The 22,791-nt window shown below is 37.1% G+C and overlaps 1 protein-coding gene across 1 annotated transcript in view; it reads right to left on the bottom strand.

Annotated features, from left to right (window-relative positions):
• Positions 1-22,791, bottom strand: part of LIN28B (lin-28 homolog B) — a 144,288-nt gene that overhangs the window by 51,119 nt on the left and 70,378 nt on the right. Inside the window, exon 4 of the mRNA XM_025294654.3 lies at positions 3,950-4,134. Within this exon, the coding sequence (XP_025150439.2) occupies positions 3,950-4,134 (185 nt within the window). The remainder of the gene's footprint in view (positions 1-3,949; positions 4,135-22,791) is intronic.

The raw sequence follows: 22,791 nt of genomic DNA, 5'->3' as shown, positions 1-22,791 counted from the left end.
AACACCACCAAACCCTATACATAAGATGTTTTTCTATATACACACCTATGATAAAGTTTAATTTATAAATTAGGCATGTGTGCTTAGTCGTTCAGTCCTGTCTGACCCTGCAACCCCATGGACTGCAGCCAACCAGGCTCCTCTCTCCATGGGGATTCTCCAGGCAAGAATACTGGAGTGGTTGCCATGCCCTTCTCCAGGTGATCGCCACAGCCCAAGAATCAAACCCAGGTCTCCCACATTGCAGGCAGATTCTTTACCATCAGAGCCACCAGGAGATTAACAACAACTAATAAGAGAAACATTATAACAATATAGTATAATAAAAGCTATATGAATGTCTCTCTCACTCAAAACATCTTACTATATAAATTTAATGCCTTTCTCATCTTAACTATGAACTTATCATGCATTGTGACCATGACTTTTGCAGTTTGGTGTGCAACAGCAGAATTATCACAAACTTCCTCTTCCTTCTCACAACTTCATACACAGAATTCTTCATATTGTATATTAGTAACCTTAGCATATGATTTTTTTTCATTAAGTCAAGAACTTTCTCCTTTTCACTCAAAAGCAGTACTTCGTGGATATTCTTTGGCAAATCCAAATTGCCTGCATCACTACTCCTCTGCTTTGGCACCATTAGTAAGTTAAAAAAAGGGTTATGTGAACACAAGCACTGCAGTATCATGACAGTCAACCTAGTATACAAGATGGTACTAAGTGACTAATGACGGTATATGCTGGACAAAGGGATGATACAGATCCCTGGTAGGACAAAGAAAATGTTGCAAGATTTCATCACACTACTCAGAAGAGTGCACAGTTTAAAACTTACAAATTGTTTATTTCTGGAATTTTCCATTTAATGTTTTTGACAGTTGTTGACGATGGATAACTTTCTGGGATTTCATGAAGCCCCAGAAAACAAAACTGCAGATAAGAGGGAAATACTGTATTGATATATTCAAAAACCTGTATAAATTTTAAAACCATTATATTGAGTAAAATAAGTCAATTTCAAAGTCCGTTGCAAATGAACAAAGTCAAGATTAGTAGAAAGAAGAAAATAAAGACCATTAAATAGACAATAGAAAAGATACATGAAACTGATATTTCGAAAAGATAAACAAAACAGACAAAGCTTGAGCCAAACTTAAGAGAACTCAAATAAATAAAATTGGAAATGAAAGAGAAGACATTACAACTGATCCAACAGAAATACAAAGATTATAAAAGACTGCCATGAGCAATTATACACAAGCAAATTAAATAAATTGGCTTCCCTGGTGGCTCAGATGGTAAAGAATCCTCCTGTGAATGCAAAAGACATGGGTTTGATCTGTGGGTTGGGAAGATCCTCTGGAGAAGGAAAGGGCAGCCCACTCCAGTATTCTTGCCTGGGAAATCCCATGAAGAGAGGAGCCTGACGGGCTATAGTCCACGGGGTTGCAAAAGAATTGGACACGACTTAGTGACTAAGCAACAACAAATTGAAGAAACGAAAATAAATAGATAAATTCCAAGAAACATGCAAACTACCAAGCCTGGATCATGAAAAAAGAAAATCTAAGCGCATCAGTTACTCGTAAGAATCAGTAATCAAAAGAGACTGAACGAGTAATCAAAAAAATCACACCTTATCATTCCCATCAAGATAAACAATTTCTTAATATTACTCTAATATCAATTCATACGAAAGGTCCCCAAGTCTCCTCTGGCAACCACCAATCTGTTTTCTGCTTACAAGACCTTGGTTTTTGCTTTTAGATTCTATATGTAAGGGAGATTACATAGTATTTGCAAGGCAAATCGTATCATATTTTATCATATACTATTTGATCATATGGTATTTTACTTAAATGTATACTATGTAAAAAATACATACAAACACACACATACATAAGTATATTTCACAAGCTGAAACAGATATTTCCTATCTATTTGAGAAAAAAGATTAATATGGTAAGTATACAAAGAGAATGTGAGATAAGAAGAAATATATTGGTCTCTGCCCCTACTTCCTGACACAGAGCTCCTAAAACCCTTGTAATTTCATAAGTGATAAGAACACTAGGAGTACCTCTTTATCTGGTATCAGTTTTTGACCTCTGTTCCTGACACAGGGCTCTTGAAACTCTTGTAATTTCCTACATGATAGGAGGGTCTTCCATTTAAGGAGGTGACAGACACTGAGTGGGCTCCTAGATGGTTCATGAGTGAGGGCTGGTCACTGGAAAGACCAAGCTATGATTGAAGCCTGGAATTTTCAGCCCTATCCCAATTTTCTTGAGAGTAGTGAAAGGGGCTGAAAATCAAGTCTATGTAATGAAATCTCCACCAAATTCCAAAAGTAAAGATCCAGAGAGCTCCCAGACTGGCATACATCCACACCGGGAGGATAAAGCACTCAAACCCCTGAGAACAGAATCTCCTATGCTTGGGACCCTCCTCGACCTCATCCTATGTAAAATATCTCTATCTGTATCCTTTATCTGCTGTTATCATAATCTTTAATAAACTGGTAAATATAAGGATTTCTCTAAGTTCTGTGAGCTGCTGTAGCAAATTAATCAAACCTGAAGAGGGGGTCTTGGAAACCTCTGATTTAAAGCCAACTGAGAAAGAAGTTGCAAGGCAATCAGCATCTGAAATATGTTAGAATGGTCCTGTAAGACTGAGCCCTTAACCTGTGGGACCTGATACTATCTCCAGGGAGATGTTGTAAGAACTGAGTTCAACTGTAGAACATCCAGCTGGATTGTGGAGCATTTCTTGGTGTGGGGAAAAACCTCCGCACATTTGGTGATCAAAAGTTAAACATTCTGTGTAAAGGTAATAGAGAAACGAAGGAGGGAAACATAACATGGAAGAACTGAGTTTTTCCCAGCATAGGAAAGAGGAAAACTGAGATTTCTTTTTCTAAGAGAACTTAGAAATCAACAATGACAAATGAACATCTCAGAAGAAATAAGCAAAGGACAAAGAACATGCAATTCATAGAAGAAAAAAATAAAACTGAAAATCAACATATGAAAATATATTTAACCTTAGTCAAAGGATGCAAAGGAAAAAAATGAGCTGCATTTCTTAACCTATGTAATTGGCAAAATTTTAAAAGATGACATTATTCAATGAACAGTCCCACTTTTAAAGGGGTTATCCATTGACCTTATTTCTGAAGAACAGTTTGGAAACAGATATCAAAATTCTAAAAGGCATAGTCTCTGATCCAGATTTTTCAGTATTAGGTATGTATCCCTTAATGACAGAATCAGACAATTTTTTAAATGTACATATAAGCATTCTTACTACGGTGCTATCGGTAAATTAAAAATATTGGAAATAGCCTAAATTTAACAATTACATTAATTTAACAGAGCCTTGTTTAAATTTTGTTACATTCACACAGTGGGAATTTATGTAGATGACAAAGACTGACATGAAATGTTGCAAAATACACTGTTAAGTGAAAAAAAATGCAAAATCAAAAATATTGCACATATATCATGATTCCAACCTACCTGTAGTTAAGATATTTGGTGATTTTTTTTTTTTATATTTGAATTTTCAGTTGTGAATTATCTTTCAAAACAGTCAAAACAATGAGTATATTCTCATTTGAAACAAACAGGTGAAGTGTTAGGATGTACTGAGGGGCACCTACCTCTGTCTATTAGGAACTTCACTTATCTCAATAGTCTGGTGGAAACAGTGGTTAAGGGACTGCTGAGTGCCTAATGCTGAAGGCTCAGTTAAACATATTCTGCAGAGAGTTCAAATTGGAAGACAGCCTATATTTCTGATAAATTCTTTTCAAACACTCAGTGGTGGCATTTTATTTTATTGTGGCAAGATTTAATAGCATAATAAAAACATAAATTGAGATTTCAGAAATCTTTTCCAAATAAAATAAACTCACAGACTAACAAAGTAAAATGATTACCTGTCTCCCTTTGGTTTTCTCTTTTGTAGTGTCTTCCCTTTGGGTCTTCTTTCGCTTCCTAAACAGGGAGTCCCACCAGGTCCTGTTACCCGTATTGATTCAAGGCCTTTGGAAGATTTTTTAAATGTGAACTCCACTGGTTCTCCTTCTTTTAGGCTTCTAAATCCTTCCATGAATAATTTGCTCTGAGAAGAGCAGAAGAAGAAGAGAGAAAAAGAGATTATGATTATTATTAATGCTTTATAAATTATCTCATGAGTTTAAGATTAACATAGCAAGACATCTCCAGTTATTCATTATTAAGTATAAAATCATTTTTTTTCAAATTCAGTGAAAGGGATACATACCATTTAAAAGTTTCCTGTTGTAATAACGCTGGCAGTGAAAGAATAAACTCATACCATTTCATAAAGAATCTGCCTGCTTCTGCTAATGCAGGAGATGCAAGAGACAAGAGTTGAATCAGTGGGTTGGGGAGATCACTTGGAGAAGGAAATGCCAACCCACTCCAGTATTCTTGCCTGGGAAATCCCATGGTCAGAGGAGCCTGGAGGGCTAGAGTCCATGAGTTTGCAAAGAGTCTAAAGGGGACACAGCGACTAAACAACAATCACCCTGAAGTCCACCAATGGGGAACTGATTAAATACATTATAATAAAGCTATATAATGTAATACCACTGAATCATTAAAAGATCTACATGTATTACTGTGGGCAAGATATATCTGTAATACTGCTGAGTAAAAAAATTAAGGGGAAGAACAGTGTATCTACCATAATATTGTCTACACAGAGAAGTTTTTAAAAGGTACATGTTTACTTATATAGTTATGGGGTCTGGAATAACTGACAGCAAATTATAAATAGTCATTTTCTTCAATCTTTTTTGGGGGGAAAGTGGGGAAGCTCTTGGATACACACATTATTGTACCATTATAGCTTTTTTTGGGGGGGGGGAATTTGAAAGATAACTTGATTTTTTTTTTTTAATTTCCTGATTGTAAAAATGTAACTTAGGTTACAAATAATAATTGGCTCTTTCAACCTATGTGCCAATTCAAACAATAATAAAGTAATTAATTCATTCTAATTTTATTTATTTTTCCAAATTCCCTTGTATGCATTTAACAGATCTAGTTTCAAGTACCATGTAGCAGTCTTAAAGACTTGTTTGAATCTGGGGGAAAAAAGGAAGCCAATCTGAATATGGTAGGTAGGAAACCCTGATTCAAGTCCAATTCTTTAAGTCAACAGTCATGCAACTTTGAATGAGTCAATTCTCTCTTTTTTGAATTTATCTGTAAATTTAAGGAACAGTGTTCTGAGGAATAATAGTTAGGAAAAAGATTTCATGAGAAAAGGATGGTGGTAAAATAAGTTTGTGAATTGCTGCTAAATGTAGTTTCCTCTTAGTTGGATCATGTATATGCGTATGTGTGTGCTCAGTTGCTCAGTCATGTCCAACTCTTCTCAACCCCATGTCAGGCGCCTCTGTCCATGAGATTCTCCAGGCAAGAATATTGGAGTGGGTTGCCATTTCCTCCGCCAGGGGAATCTTCCCAACCCAGGTAGTGAACCCAGGTCTCCTGATTCTCCAGCACGGTAGGCTGATTCTTTACTGCTGTTAGCCTATTTAAGTCTGATATTTCATGCCCTCCCCCACCTCCACTAAAAAATCTTGTTTAACAATGTTTAACCCAGCAAATTCTCAACCTAATTGTTCACAGAGACCTTTCGTAGATATAACTACAGATGACTAACATCCTTAGAGAAATGCTGAATTAGAGAAATCTCTAACTTTCCCAAGTTATGACTCTAAAGGCAGCTAAATAATTACATATAATCAAATAATTACATGGAAAAGATAAAACCAACACTTCAAATTCCAATGCAAAAGGAGAATACTCATTGGAAAAGTAATACAACACACAAAACAGGGGGTTTTTTGGCAACTTAATTTTGTAAATTGAAGGATATTTGCTTTACAGAATTTTGTGATTTTCTGTCATACATCAACAAGAATCAGTCATAGGAACACCCATGTCTCCTCCCTCCCAAAACTCCCACCCCATCCCACCCTTATAGGTTGTTATAGAGACCCCAAAACAGGTTTTTTTTTTTTTTAAAGAAGTTTCTCATGCAGGTAATCTGACACTGAGAAGTCCCTCATGTGGAAGTATAATTTGGCAGCACTTTTCTGCTCTCTGATGCTATGTAGGAATCAGAAGGGAAAAAAAAAAATCACCACTGCCTATACAGTATACAATTGTTTAAAAATTGTTTTTAGAGCTTTATATAGTATTTCAGAAAAACATCTATTTCTGCTTTAATGACTATGCCAAAGCCTTTGACTGTGTGGATCACAATAAACTGTGGAAAATTCTTTAAGAGATGGGAATACCAGACCACCTGACCTGCCTCTTGAGAAACCTATATGCAGGTCAGGAAGCAACAGTTAGAACTGGACATGGAACAACACACTGGTTCCAAATAGGAAAAGGAGTATGTCAAGGCTGTATATTGTCACCCTTCTAATTTAACTTATATGCACAGTACATCATGAGAAACGCTGGGCTGGAAAAAGCACAAGCTGGAATCAAGATTGTCGGGAGAAATATCAATAACCTCAGATATGCAGATGACACCACCCTTATTGCAGAAAGTGAAGAGGAACTAAAAACCCTCTTGATGAAAATGAAAGAGGAGAGTGAAAAAGTTGACTTAAAGCTCAGCATTCAGAAAACTAAGATCATGGCATCTGGTCCCATCACTTCATGGAAAATAGATGGGAAAACACTGGAAACAGTGTCAGACTTTATTTTTTGGGGCTCCAAAATCACTGCAGATGGTGAGTGTAGCCATGAAATTAAAAGACACTTACTTCTTGGAAGAAAAGTTATGACCAACCTAAATAACATATTCAAAAGCAGAGACATTACTTTGCCAACAAAGGTCCATCTGGTCAAGGCTATGGTTTTTCCAGTGGTCATATATGGATGTGAGAGTTGGACTGTGAAGAAAGCTGAGCGTTGAAGAATTGATGCTTTTGAACTGTGGTGTTGGAGAAGACTCTTGAGACGCCCTTGGACAGCAAGGAGATCCAACCAGTCCATCCTAAAGGAGATCAGTCCTGGGTGTTCTTTGGAAGGACTGATGCTGAAGCTGAAACTCCAATTCTTTGGCCAGCTCATGCAAAGAGTTGACTCATTGGAAAAGACCCTGATGGTGGGAGTGATTGGGGACAGGAGGAGAAGGAGACGACAGAGGATGAGATAGCTGGATGGCATCACCGACTAGATGGACTTGAGTTTGAGTGAACTCTGGGAGTTTGTGATAGACAGGGAGGCCTGGCATGCTGCAATTCATAGGGTCACAAAGAGTTGGACATGTCTGAGTGACTGAACTGAACTGAAGTATTTTTTTTCTCCTAAGCTCCCTCCTCACTAATTATAAATAGTCCTTTACTTTCATTCCCTTTCTCAATCCCCACTCTAGAAAGTGCAGATTATGAACTCAGATGAAGTGGAGCACAGGTCAACTACTAAGAGAAGGGAGAAATAGCAGTTTTAATTAGAGCTATCATATGTTCATGCTTTGTGTAATCAAAATTCTGTCACTTATTTCCTCATAGTTCCTAGTATATGGGTGCACTTAATTTGATTTCATTTTCTACTATTACAATTCTTGATATGGATCATCTGTAACTGAATTGCTCTTTCAAATCTAAAGTAAAATCCTGCTCTTACTTCTAATCTTCATAATATTCTGAAAGAAAACTTTTTTCCATTCTATCATATACTCCCATCCTTCCCCAAATGAGCACACAAGGCAATTTGGATTCACAGTCATTAACCAAAAAAAATCCCTAAGAAACTATAATGGCCTGTAAGAAAAGGACGTGAATTCACAGAGAATATTCTGCTATTATACCAAAATTGCTGCTACATAAGTCGGAAGGATTTGTTGAAAGATGGGGAATTAGCTCATTTTACTTCTTCAAAAAAATCAACTTCTTGCCTCAGCAATTTTTATTAAAGGTGCCTCCGTTTTTCCAGTCACACTGGTTCCAATCTTACATTTATCCAATCATTTATTGAATTGCATGCATCCTTTCTTTCACCTGCCCCAACCATTTCATTGGATTGCCACTGCCCTACTTCTGGTCCTAACTACCTTCTACCTGGATGAGTGTAATAGTTTTCTTATTGGTATTTCAGCATCAGAACTCCTCTCTTATCCTTAGCTTCTTCTACACCTGTATATGTTCTCTGAATAAACTGTAGCTGGTTGGTCTCCCTGTCTCAAAAATTTACAATACTTGTCTTAAATTATAGGTTAGACCACTCATAATGTTACCTCTAGATATATTTTCCACTTCCTTTCCCATTACTCTAATAAAGCTGGCTAACTTAGCTTCCCTGGTGGCTAAGTGATAAAGAATCCACCTGCCAATGCAGGAGAAGCAGGTTTGATCCCTGGGTCAGAAAGACCCCCTATAGGAGGAAATGGCTACTCACTCCAGTATTATTGCCTAGAAAATTCCATGGACAGAGGAGCCTGGTGAGCTACAGTCCATGAGGTTGCAAAGAGTCAGACACGACTGAGGGACTGAGCATACATGCACAACTTGTACTTTCCTAAACACACTTCATGTTTTCTCATCTCTGTAGTTCAACTTAGGCTGATGGGGGTACATTATTCTCTTCATCCTGGCTGTCTATCAAAATCTTACTGAAGAGTGAAGTATCATAACTCATGTGATCCTTTATGCATTCATTCTCAATCGCTCAGGTCAGAAATAATCTTCTCTCTCACTTAATTGATTCTTTTATCTACTTTTTACAATATATATCTACATAATGTGGTATTTGTGTATGCATTTGCACTTTTGGATTTATCTTCTCCTGAAGGCCAGGGGTTGTGACATATGTATCTTAATATTTCCCAAAGGACTTAGCCTAATACCTGCAAACAATTACCATTCAGTAAGTGCTTAAAGAATCCCGGATTTAGTATCAAATAGTATCAAATAGATTGTTAATGATTATTTAGTCCAAACCTCACTTGAAAAAAAGGTGAACTGAATTATAAGGGGTTAAGTGAATTGCTCATGCCAAGTCAAATTTCTCAGCTGCTACTTCTGCTATATAAAATAAGTTCTATTTTTAGTGCCAAGGTGACACCACACATGGTACCTTTGGAATAAAATACTGATAGGATTATAATGATTCATGGTAATACGTTATACTCTGACTCCATTCAGAGGTTTAAAGTGAAAGCGTTAGTCGCTCAGTCGTGTCGAACTCTTTGGGACCCCATGGACTGGAGACCACCAGGCTCCTCTGTCCCTGGGATTCTATAGGCAAGAATACTGGAGTGGGTAGCCATTCCCTTGTCCATGGGATCTTCCCAACCCAGGGATCAAACCTGGATCTCCTACACTGCAGGTGGATTCTTTACCATCTGAGCCACGAGGGAAGCCATTCAGTGATTCAGTTCAGTTCAGTTCAGTCACTCAGCTGTGTCCAACTCTTTGCGACCCCATGAATCGCAGCACGCCAGGCGTCCCTGACCATCACCAACTCCCGGAGTTCACTTAGACTCACGTCCATCGAGTCAGTGATGCCATACAGCCATCTCATTCTCTGTCGTCCCCTTCTCCTCCTGCCCCCAATCCCTCCCACCATCAGAGTCTTTTCCAATGAGTCAACTCTTTGCATGAGGTGGCCTAAGTACTGGAGTTTCAGCTTCAGCATCATTCCTTCCAAAGAAATCCCAGGGCTGATCTCCTGCAGAATGGACTGGTTGGATCTCCTTGCAGTCCAACGGACTCTCAAGAGTCTTCTCAACACCACAGTTCAAAAGCATCAATTCTTTGGCGCTCATCCTTCTTCACAGTCCAACTCTCACATCCATACATGACCACTGGAAAAACCATAGCCTTGACCAGATGGACCTTTGTTGGCAAAGTAATGTCTCTGCTTTTGAATATGCTATCTAGGTTGGTCATAACTTTCCTTCCAAGGAGTAAGCGTCTTTTAATTTTATGGCTGCAGTCACCATTTGCAGTGATTTTGGAGCCCCCAAAAATAAAGTCTGACACTGTTTCCAGTTTCCCCATCTATTTCCCATGAAGTGATGGGACCAGATGCCATGATCTTCGTTTTCTGAACGTTGAGCTTTAAGCCAAAATTTTCACTCTCCTCTTTAACTTTCATCAAGAGTTTTTAGTTCCTCTTCACTTTCTGCAATAAGGGTGGTGTCATCTGCGTATCTGAGGTTATTGATATTTCTCCCGGCAATCTTGATTCCAGCTTGTGCTTCTGTCAGTCCAGCGTTTCTCATGATGTACTCTGCATAGTAGTTAAATAAGCGGGTGACAATATACCGCCTTGACGTACTTCTTTTCCTATTTGGAGCCAGTCTGTGGTTCCATGTCCAGTTCTAACTTTTGCTTCCTGACCTGCATACAGATTTCTCAAGAGGCAGGTCAGGTGGTCTGGTACTCCCATTTCTTGAAGAATTTTCCACAGTTTATTGTGATCCACACAGTCAAAGGCTTTGGCATAGTCAATAAAGCAGAAATAGATGTTTTTCTGGAACTCTCTTGCTTTTTCCATGGTCCAGCAAATGTTGGCAATTTGATATCTGGTTCCTCTGCCTTTTCTAAAATCAGCTTGAACATCAGGAAGTTCATGGTTCACATATTGCTGAAGCCTGGCTTGGAGAATTTTGAGCATTACTTTACTAGTGTGTGAGATGAGTGCAATTGTGGGGTAGTTTGAGCATTCTTTGGCATTGCCTTTCTTTGGGATTGGAATGAAAACTGACCTTTTCCAGTCCTGTGGCCACTGCTGAGTTTTCCAAATTTGCTGGCATATTGAGTGCAGCACTTTCACAGCATCATCTTTCAGGATTTGGAATAGCTCAACTGGAATTCCATCACCTCCACTAGCTTTGTTTGTCATGATGCTTTCTAAGGCCCACTTGACTTCACATTCCAGAATGTCTGGCTCTAGGTCAGTGATCACATCATCCTGATTATCTGGGTCATGAAGATCTTTTTTGTACAGTTCTTCTGTGTATTCTTGCCACCTCTTCTTAATATCTTCTGCTTCTGTTAGGTCCATACCATTTCTGTCCTTTATCCAGCCCGTCTTTGCATGAAATGTTCCCTTGGTATCTCTAACTTTCTTGAAGAGATCTCTAGTCCCATTCTGTTGTTTTCCTCTATTTCTTTGCACTGATCACTGAGGAAGGTCTTCTTATCTCTTCTTGCTATTCTTTGGAACTCTGCCTTCAGATGCTTATATCTTTCCTTTTCTCCTTTGCTTTTCACTTCTCTTCTTTTCACAGCTATTTGTAAGGCCTACCCAGCCAGTCATTTGCTTTTTTGCATTTCTTTTCCATGGGGATGGTCTTGATCCCTGTCTCCTGTACAATGTCACGAACCTCATTCCATAGTTCATCAGGCACTCTATCTATCAGATCTAGGCCCTTAAATCTATTTCTATCTTCCACTGTATAATCATAAGGGATTTGATTTAGGTCATACCTGAATGGTCTAGTGGTTTTCCCTACTTTCTTCAATTTAAGTCTGAATTTGGCAATAAGGAGTTCATGATCTGAACCACAGTCAGCTCCTGGTCTTGTTTTTGTTGACTGTATAGAGCTTCTCCATCTTTGGCTGCAAAGAACATAATCAATCTGATTTCGATGTTGACCATCTGGTGATGTCCATGTGTAGAGTCTTCTCTTGTGTTGTTGGAAGAGGGTGTTTGCTATGACCAGTGTATTTTCTGGGCAAAACTCTATTAGTCTTTGCTCTGCTTCATTCCGTATTCCAAGTCCAAATTTGCCTGTTACTCCAGGTGTTTCTTGACTTCCTACTTTTGCATTCCAGTCCCCTATAATGAAAAGGACATCTTTCTTGGGTGTTAGTTCTGAAAGGTCTTGTAGGTCTTCATAATGTTAACTCCAGCTTCTTCAGTGTTACTGGTTAGGGCATAGATTTGGATTACTGTGATATTGAATGGTTTGCCTTGGAAACAAACAGAGATCATTCTGTCATTTTTGAGATTGCATCCAAGTACTGCATTTCGGACTCTTTTGTTGACCATGATGGCTACTCCATTTCTTCTGAGGGATTCCTGCCCGCAGTAGTAGATATAATGGTCATCTGAGTTAAATTCACCCATTCCAGTCCATTTGAGTTTGCTGATTCCTAGAATGTCGACAGTCACTCTTGCCATCTCTTGTTTGACCACTTCCCATTTGCCTTGATTCATGGACCTGACATTCCAGGTTCCTATGCAATATTGCTCTTTACAGCATTGGACCTTGCTTCTATCACCAGTCACATCCACAGTCTTTTTGCTTTGGCTCCATCCCTTCATTCTTTCTGGAGTTATTTCTCCACTGATCTCCAGTAGCATATTGGGCACCTACTGACCTGGGGAGTTCCTCTTTCAGTATCCTATCATTTTGCCTTTTCATACTGTTCATTCTATCATTTTGCCTTCAACATGGGATAGCTCCTCTAGGCCCTCCTGCGCCTGACATTCAGAGATTAATATGGATCTGTTTTTCTTGTTCTTCCTTCTTCTAATATTCTCTAATCAGTCTCATTGATAATATGCTTCACAATACATGATATTCTGCCTATAAGAACCAAGAAATGCAGATTTATGTAGATTTTTATTCAATCTACATGTAAGACTTGCTTAAGGAGAAACATTTGGTGTTTGGGCTTACACTGTCATATGTGACATCTGTTTGGACAAAATAGGCATTTATTTTTTATAGGAAGGAATCACAATTGTTGAATAAATAAATGAACAAAGGAATGATGAGAAAAATACAGAAGCATTTAGAAGCTGCAGACATGCCTGCTAAAGATATCAGGCACTTACAAAGGGAATAGGCTGATTTTGAATGTGCACATATTGAGTTAACCATCTTCTAACACCTCTAAGACTCTCCCACTTCCCTTTATTCCACATTTTAAAATTCATGTTGGAAAAAAATTATTTCAGAATTATAAAAATACTGATGCTCAACTGTCTTACTATATTCCTTTTCCTCCTCTGAATTGTTTTTAATTGACTTTCAAATAATGATAGAAACATGGAGTCAAATCAGAGTGGTCCAAATACTATACTTTGTTTGCCAAGTATTCTACCTACAGTTCTAGTTAGTAATGAGATTCCTTATCTCTTTTGGCATTTGCATTTTCTCTCCAACTAGACTGGGAAGGCAATGAAGTGTTGCCACAGTTTTATACTTGATTCTCCTTAGAGAAGCGTACGCTAACTTCCAATTTAAGACAGCAGGATGAATAAACATGTCTCATGTTACTCTTTAAAAGCCATGAAAACTAACAATAATAAAAAGAAATAAATTCACAATAAGGAAGAGAAAAAGAGGAGTGTCATCAAGAAATAGCAGACTTAAAGAAATTTCTGGAAATTAGAAAGATTGCTGACTGATCAACCAACGTGAAGGAGCCATATCCTAGGAAATGTCATAAAAGGATCTGCAGAAGAAGTAGGAACCAGCATTCCTAACAGAACTCAAAGAGACTGTGCTGAGACACGACATGTACTATGAAAACAGAAGGGTTAATGGAAAGTTTGTATATAGACTAGATGCCCATTTAATTCTCCCACCCCTCTCCCCACCTATACACGTGAAAACAGGCAAACAATATCCCAGTGCAAATAATGTGAGACTCTTCTGTTAAGAGACTAAAGGAAATATCTGGACAACTTGTGAAATACTGGATACTGCACATGAATCTCTATTCATTTTGACAGTTAGGAGGCTGCTGGTAAATGAGCTGTCTCCCTATCTACCCACTCAACTTTAAATCATTCCTATCCCTTATTCTTATATGTCCCCCATTCATACATCTGAAGGGTCAACCAAGAATCACTAAACATGCAGCATAATGAAGAAAAGCCAAGATAAATGAAGAAACAAAAGAAATTTTATCCACCATCTAATTAATATCTCCAGATATTTGAGACAACATACTATGAATAAAATAAGAACAAAAACAATCAGAGAAATTTAAAAATATACTCAGATAGTTAAAAATGACTGTTGAAATTGTGAGTTGGAAATAAACATTTAAGAAAAATCTCTTAGCACATAGAATAAACATAAATGGATCCCCAAAATATATGAAAGAAAGGAGAAACAAAGGATGAATCCAAAAGGGCAAATATCCAAACCTGGGACTAGGGGGTCCAGCAAAAAGAATATAAAACATGGAGGAAGATAAACTGAAATGAATAGTATGAGAAAATTTCCCAGAGCTAAGGGGAATGCCAAGGAAAAGCTTATAGTGGGTAAAGCGTATTTTATGGAATATGTATCATGGAAGCTTTTACATGTGAGCTACATTTTTGCATGCATGAAGAGAGAGTAAGATTTCAATGGGGAGTGAAGACAGTAATCCAAAGTGAGATAATGGTTTAATCATGTGCTTGTACAGCAAGAATAATTAACAGATACTTGGGGAAGGCAAGAAGCTTATTTTAAGTGTATTAGTGTGAAAAGGGTGACCAAAATGAGGCTGGAAAATGCAAGTTAAAGCTAGAAAATGGAAAACTTTGACTAATATCCCAAGCATTTTAGTCTGCATGACATAAACAATGATACTTTTTTGCTTTCACAAGTTGCAAGATCAAACCTGTGTTTTAAAAAATATATAACTTTTTTGGCAATATGGATGCATGGAGACATGAGGAATGTATGCCAGTTACAGGTGGATACCTGTTATAAGGTAACAGTCACAGTCTTAGCAAGAGATGGTTACAACTAAACCAAAAAATTAAAAGAGGAACTGGTTTTGCAGAACACATTCTGAGTCATACATATCACCTGGTATAAATTTATAATAATATATATTATTATAAATTATTATAATAATTATTAATTATTTGTCCCATGTAACAAATAATTGGTAAATGGATAGCTATGTTATACGAGTAACACAAATATCTTTGCAAGACTGCTCCAAGTGTTTCATCACAGAAAAGATTATCTGTTGATAACACTGTCCAGTGGAAGACAACAACTCTAAAAATCAAAATTTGGCATTTTTTAAAACCACCACTCCCTGAACAGGCCAATTAACACCTTCTTGATAGTTGACTTACTCTAATAACAACACACTTAAGTGATTCACTTCATTGTTAGACAGTATAATAAGAATATAATTAAAAATCAAGTTGTAGAAGAATGTCAGTCCAATAAAGCTGGGTGATAAAAGGTTTGTTAGAAAAAAATTCTTGAATATCTTATAATATTAGGAGGCAAAAGTGCTGAAAAGTCCAATATATGGTTTCTTTCAATATTTTTATATATTTTTTATAAGGCAAAGACTATTTTTTCTAAGGTATCAGTGGAAAACTAAACAATTAGTGAAGGGCAAATATGCAGTAGAGATAGTACACAATATGCATGATTAACAGTCAAGACTCTTAAGGACAATATGCTTTTGATCTGCACGCCAAGATACTCCAAGAATCATGAAGTCTGAAGTCTGAACAATAACACAACAAAAATATCAAGAGACTTAAGTATTAGGCGATCTGGGATCTAGCCTTAGCAGAATCTTGCACAACAATGGACAAATTGCTTACGACTGAGTGGATCTCCTTCTTTTCTTTCTGTTATAGGACACAGGTCTTTATCCTTTGTTAAAATATATTTTTTAAATTCTATGACTTCACTCTATGTGGACATAAATTAAAATGAATGAGTATATATTTTCTAGTCAATGCTCAAATTTCCCTTTATGCTTTCTTATTATTTCCCAATTTACTAAAGAGGAACAAGACTTTAATTCTTAAACTTAAGTCAAATCCTTTAAGAAAACAGAAGCTAAAAGAAGTATGGTGGCGCTGTAGAAGTCAATGTTTACTGAGCTTTATCTGAACAGATAAAATTCAGTTTAGCCCCAGTCAAATCATTCAATTTCACATAAATAGGATTAAAAATAATGAGTTTTATACTTTCCTTGCTATTAAAGTAAACCTTAACTAAGTTCCTTCACCTGATCTGTACTTCAAAACTGAGAAGGCTACACTAAAACTGACAATATTGCTGGTCCAGTGGTTAGGAATCCAGCTGCTAATGCAGGGAACATGGGCTCAGTCTCTGGTCCGGGAAGACTCCACATGCCACAGGCAGCTAAGTCCATGCACCGCAGTTACTGAAGACCGCACGCCCTAGAGGCCATGCTCTGAAACAAGAGCCGCCACTGCAATGAGAAGCCCAAGCACTGCAAATGCAGAATCGCCCCTGCTGGCTGTAACTAAAGAAAGCCCACATGCTCAACAAACAGCACAGACAATAAATAAGTAAAAATATAAAATAAATATATATTTTTTAAGTTTTTTTAAAAAGAGACATAATGGAAAGCAGGCAGAGGTTAAAGCTGGATTTGAATACTAAATCCCAATTCTACTACTTACAACCTCACCTTGCACGACTAGAGACATGTTAAAAACTCCTGTGCCTAAGTTTCTTTATCTATCAACTGGGGATAATAATATCATCAACAAATAAAAAAACATCTACTACTCAGAGGACATGATTTTGAGCAAACCCCGAGAGATAGTGAAGGATAGGGAAGCCTGGCATGCTATATATAGTCCATGGCATCAGAAAGAGTCAGACAGGACTGGGTAAACAACACCAGTTAACAACAGTTATTATTATATTCTAAGTAATTAATGTAAAATGCCTAGAACAGTGCTTAGCAGGTTGAATAGCAGCTCAATAAATGGTTTATATTATTTCTATAAGCAGCCACTCTGCATATGGGAGAGAGGTAAGAGAAAAACAAACAGGTTCAAGAATCTATTCAAAAACAAGCACTGTCTCCACTACAGTAAAACAGAACAGTACTGGCACAAAAACAGATATATGGATCAATGGAACAGAATAGAGAATCCAGAAATAAACCTACACACCCATGGTCAATTAATCTTGACAAAGGAGGAAAGAATATACAATGGAGAAAAGACAGTTTGTTCAGCAAGTGGTATTGAAAGAGCTGGACACTCAGTGCAAATCAATGAAGTTAGAACACATCCTCACACGATACACAAAGATAAAGACAATGGCTTAAACAATTAAATATAAGACATGACATCATAAAATTCCTAGATGAGAATATAGACAAAATATTCTTTGACGTTAGTCATACCAATGTTTTCTTGGTCTCCTAAGACAATAAAAATAAAAGCAAAAATTAACAAATGGGATCTAATCAAATTTATTAGCTTTTGCACAGCAATGGAAACCATAAACAAAATGAAGACAACTTACAAAGTGGGAGAAAATATTTGCAAACTATGCAGTCGACAAGGGCTTAATTTCCAAAATATACAATAGTTCATACAACTCAGTAACAAAAATACAAACAAGTCAATAAAAAAAAAAAATGGGCAGGAGACTAAAAGACATGTAGATGACCAATAAGATACTCAACATTACTAATGAGTAAAGAAATGTAAATCAAAAGTACAATGATGTACCGCCTCATACCAGTTAAATGGTCATCACTAAGAAGCCTACAAATAATAAAGGCTAGAGAGGGTGTGGAGAAAAGGAAAGCATACTACCGTGTTGGTGGGAATGTAAATTGGTATAGCCAGAGTGGAAAACGGTACGGCGGTTCCTTAAAAAAAAAACTAAAAATAGAGTTGCCATGCAATCCAGCACTCCCACTCCAGAAAAACTAATTCAAAAAGATACATGCACCCCTTTATTTAAAGCAGCACTATTTGTGATAGCCAAGACATTGGTACAACCTAAATGTTCATCAACAGATATAAAGAAGATGTGGTATATATATATAGAATACTAATCGGGCATAAAAAAGAATACAATAATGTCATTTGCAGTGACATGGATGGACCTAGAGATAAACTGAAGACAGATATCTTCAGATATCTTCATTAACTGAAGACAGTCAGACAAAGACAGATATCGCATGATATCACTTATATGTGGAATGTAAAATTTGACACAAATGAATTTATTTATGAAATAGAAACTCACAGACACAGAAAACAAACTAATGGTTACAAAGGGGAAGAGGGTGGGGGAGGGATAAATTAGGAGTCTGGAATTAGCAGATACAAACTGCTATATATAAAATAGATACATAAGGTCCTACTATATAGCACATGAAACTATATTCAATACTCTGTCATAAATCATAACAGAAAACAAAAACAAAAACACAGGTACTTTCTGAATGCTTTCATTTGATCCAACCTATCCTTAGCCCGGACCACAACTTGGCAAATGTCTGCACATTACCAAGTTTCAGTTTAAACATTATCTCATCTTTAAACTTCTTCATGACATTGTTAAGCAAATACGAGTACCTTTTAATCATATATGGCATATATCACCATTTTAACATCTACCATTCTGCATTATCATGTGTTTTGTTATCAGGCTACAAACTTCCCCAGAAGAAATACCATAAATTTTCATTTATACCCTCATCCCAAAACCATTCCTGAAACACAGCAGGTGTTTAATATATATTCAAGGCAGAGGAGGACAATCAGGCTGGTAGGGAGCAAAGGAAAGAGGGAGGGAGGAAGGACAAAGTATCTGTGACTTTGTCTCTTTTAGATGAGGACACTGAGAGGTAAAATTTTATTAATGGTAGAGCCACAACTCAAAGTCAGATCTTTTGACACCAAAAGCCCTGTATGCCACAATGCCTAATGTAACATTCTCCGGAATATTTCTACTGTCCCTCAATATGAAGGTCAAAACATTAGGCTTAGAATCTTGAAGCTACAGGTCTCTATCAGGCCTCCCTACTCAACTCATGCTCTTCCTTTATCCCTTAATTGTTTGGTTAGATACTTTCAAAAAATTTTTGCAAAATTTCCTAGCTGATACACTGAATTGTAAGAGATCCCCAGGAGGAGGGCATGGCAAGCTACTCCAGTATTCTTGCCTGGATAATTCTATGGACAAAGAAGCCTGGCAGGCTACAGTTCAAGGGGTCACAAAGAGTTGGACATGACTGAACGATTCACACTTCATACATATTTAATCTATGTCTATTAGGACAAAGTGATTAATTGTATTTTTTAAGATTTTCTTTTGGTCCTAAGTGATTTTTGTTCTATCCACTTCTACCAATTGCTGTGAATAACCTATTTAAAAAACTCCAACTATGATTGGGCTTTGTCTGTTTCTCTTTATAATTCTGTCAATATTTGATTTATACCTTTCAGAGCTCTATTACCAGATACATATTTATGACTGTTATGATTTATTGCATGCATGTATGCTAAGTCGCTGCAGTCGTATCTGACTCTTTGTGAACCTATGAACCTTCCAGGCTCCTCTGTCCATGGGATTCTTCAGACATGAATACTGGAGTGGGTTGCCATGTTCTCCTCCATGGGATCTTCCCCACCCAGGGATCAAATCTGTGTATCCTGCAGCTCCTGGACTTCATTAAAATTAAAAATTTCTGTTCTGCAGAAGACAACGTCAAGAAAATAAGATATTGCACAGACAGAGAAACTTATGTGCAAAAGACACATCTGATAAAGGACTGTTATTCAAATATAAAAAGAACTCTGAAAACTCAACAGTAAGAACATAAACACTGATTTAAATATGGGCGAAAGATCTTAACAAACATCTCACTAAAAGATATACAGATAGCAAATGAACACATGAGAAGACACTCCATATCATATATCATCAGGGAAATTTAAATAAAAATGAAATATCATTATATTATCTATTAGAATGCCCCAAATCTGGAATACTGACAATGCCAAATGCTATCAGGATATTTAGCAACAAGAACTTTTATTCATTGCTGGTGAGAAGACAATTTGGCAGTTAAAAAAAACTAAACATACTCTTACCACAAAATGCAGCAACTGCATGACACTCTTTGGTGTTTACTCAAAGAAGCTGAAAATTTATGTCTACACAAAAACCTTCACACAGATGTTTAATGTAGCTTTACTCATAACTGTCAAAACCTGGAAGCAACCAAGATGTCCTTCAGTAACTAAATGGATAAATACAGACATTGGAACATCTAGACAACCAAATACTATTCACCATTGAAAAGAAATCAGCTATCAAGCCATGAAAAGACATGGTAGAACCTTAAATGCATATTATTAAGTGAAAGCAGTCAATTTGAAAGGGCTGTATATTGTCTGATTCCAATTACATAATTTTGTGGAAACAGTAAAAAGATCATTATTTCCCAGGGATCTGTGGAAGCATGACTGATTGAACAGCTAGAACACAGAAGGCTTTTAGGGCAGTGAAAACACTATGATATTATAACAATGGTATATATCATTATATATTTGACCAAACCCACAGAATATAAAACAACCAAGACTGAATCTTAAGGTAAATTATGGACTTTGTGCTATTACAGTGTGTCATGGTAACACACAGCTATAACAAATGTGTGACTCAAGCAGGAAATGTTGATAATGGGGGAGGCTAAGCATGTGTGGGAGCAGAGGGTATATAGGAAATCTCTGTAGTTTTATCTCAATTTTGCTATGAACCTAAAGTTACCTTAAAAAAACAAAATCATAAAGGATATAACTTCAGTTCAGTTCAGTCGCTCAGTCCTGTCCGACTCTTTGCGACCCCATGAACTGCAGCACACCAGGCCTCCCTGTCCATCACCAACTCCCAGAGTCCACCCAAACCCATGTCCATTGAGTCAGTGATGTCATCCAACCATCTTATCCTCTGTCATCCCCTTCTCCTCCTGCCCTCAATCTTTCCCAGCATCAGGGTCTTTTCAAATGAGTCAGCTCTTCGCATCAGGTGGCCTAAGTATTGGAGTTTCATCTTCAACATCAGTCCTTCCAATGAACACCCAGGACTGATCTCCTTTAGGATGCACTGGTTGGATCTCCTTGCAATCCAAGGGATCACAAGAGTCTTCTCCAACACCGCAGTTCAAAAGCATCAATTCTTCGGTGCTCAGCTTTCTTCACAGTCCAACTCTCACATCCATACATGACCACTGGAAAAACCATAGCCTTGACCAGAAGGACCTTTGTTGGCAAAGCGATGTCTCTGCTTTTCAATATGTTATCTAGGTTGGTCATAACTTTCCTTCCAAGGATAAGCATCTTTTAATTTCATGGCTTCAGTCACCATCTGCAGTGATTTTGGAGCCCAAAAAGATAAAGTCTGACACTGTTTCCACTGTTTCCCCATCTATTTGCCACGAAGTGATGGGACCAGATGCCATGACCTTAGTTTTCTGAATGCTGAGCTTTAAGCCAACTTTTTTACTCTCCTCTTTCACTTTCATCAAGAGGTCTTTTAGTTCCTCTTCACTTTCTGCCATAAGGGTGGTGTGATCTGCATATCTGAGGTTATTGATATTTCTCCCATCAATCTTGATTCCAGCTTGTGCTTCCTCCAGCCCAGTATTTCTCATGATGTACTCTGCATATAAGTTAAATAAGCAGGATGACAATATACAGCCTTGACGTACTCCTTTTCCTATTTGGAACCAGTCTGTTGTTTCATGTCCAGTTCTAACTGTTGATTCCTAACCTGCAGGTTTCTTAAGAGGCAGGTCAGGTGGTCTGGTATGCCCATCTCTTTCAGAATTTTCCATAGTTTATTATGATCCACACAGTCAAAGGCTTTGGCATAGTCAATAAAGCAGAAATAGATGTTCTTCTGGAACTCTCTTGCTTTTTTGATGATCCAGTGGATGTTGGCAATTTGATCTCTGGTTCCTCTGCCTTTTCTAAAACCAGCTTGAACATCTGGATATAACTTAAGATGTCATAAAGATAATTTTTTAATTTAAAAAAATGTAACTGATTTTACTCAAAGTGTGGCAGGATATTAAGTCTATGTATATTATGAAAAGTTTAAGAATGAAGACTTTGAGACAAGTATTTCTCAACCTGTTCTTCATCATCTCCTCTTAAGAAGCTTTTTTTATTTGTCTCTCCCATGAAATTTTAATAACATAGATATACTGAATATTAACTTATGTACTGTGGCTCTTTGCAGGGCCACAAACTAATACAATATCCAGGATTTTTTTTTTTTTTTCTCCTACCCCTAAAACCAATTTACACATTCTTGAGATATCATCCTATTTGAGAATGCAAGCCTTAGAGCAACCAATAAAAATAATGCCAAAAGGTATAATCAAAAAGTCAATGGGTGAATTAAAATAGAACTTTAAAAATATCATACCAATACAAAAGAAGGCAGAAATAGAATATGGGTACAAAAAAAAAAAAAAAAAAACAAGATAGGGTAAACAAAAATAGCATAGTAATAGATCTAAATCAAAGTATATAAATAATACATCATATATACATAACTTAAAACTCTAACCAAAGCACAAAGACTGATAGAATGGATGAAAAGGCAAGATCTGACTACTGGTTGTTTACAAAAGATATAGAACACACAAAAAAACGAGGATAGAAAAGACATGATGTGAAAGCAATAAGCAGTAAGAAGGCTACAGCCATGTTAATAACAGTAAATGTGACTTTAAGATAGAGTAGTACCAGAAATTAAAAAGGATACTTCAAAATGAAATAACACACAACTTAATAAGAAATCAGGGCTTCCAAGATGGTGCTAGTGGTAAAGAGCATGCCTGCAATGTTGGGCAGATCCTCTGGAGCAGGGCATGGCAATCCCCTCTAGTATTCTTATCTGAAGAATCCCACGGACAGAAGAGCCTAGTAGTCTACAGTCCACAGGGTCACAGAGAGTCAGACACGATTGAAGGGACTTAACACGCATGCATGC

The sequence above is a fragment of the Bubalus bubalis genome, chromosome 10 (genome assembly GCF_019923935.1).
Source record: "Bubalus bubalis isolate 160015118507 breed Murrah chromosome 10, NDDB_SH_1, whole genome shotgun sequence".
Taxonomy (NCBI): Eukaryota; Metazoa; Chordata; class Mammalia; order Artiodactyla; family Bovidae; genus Bubalus; species Bubalus bubalis.
This window is presented reverse-complemented; position numbering and strand designations above follow the sequence as displayed.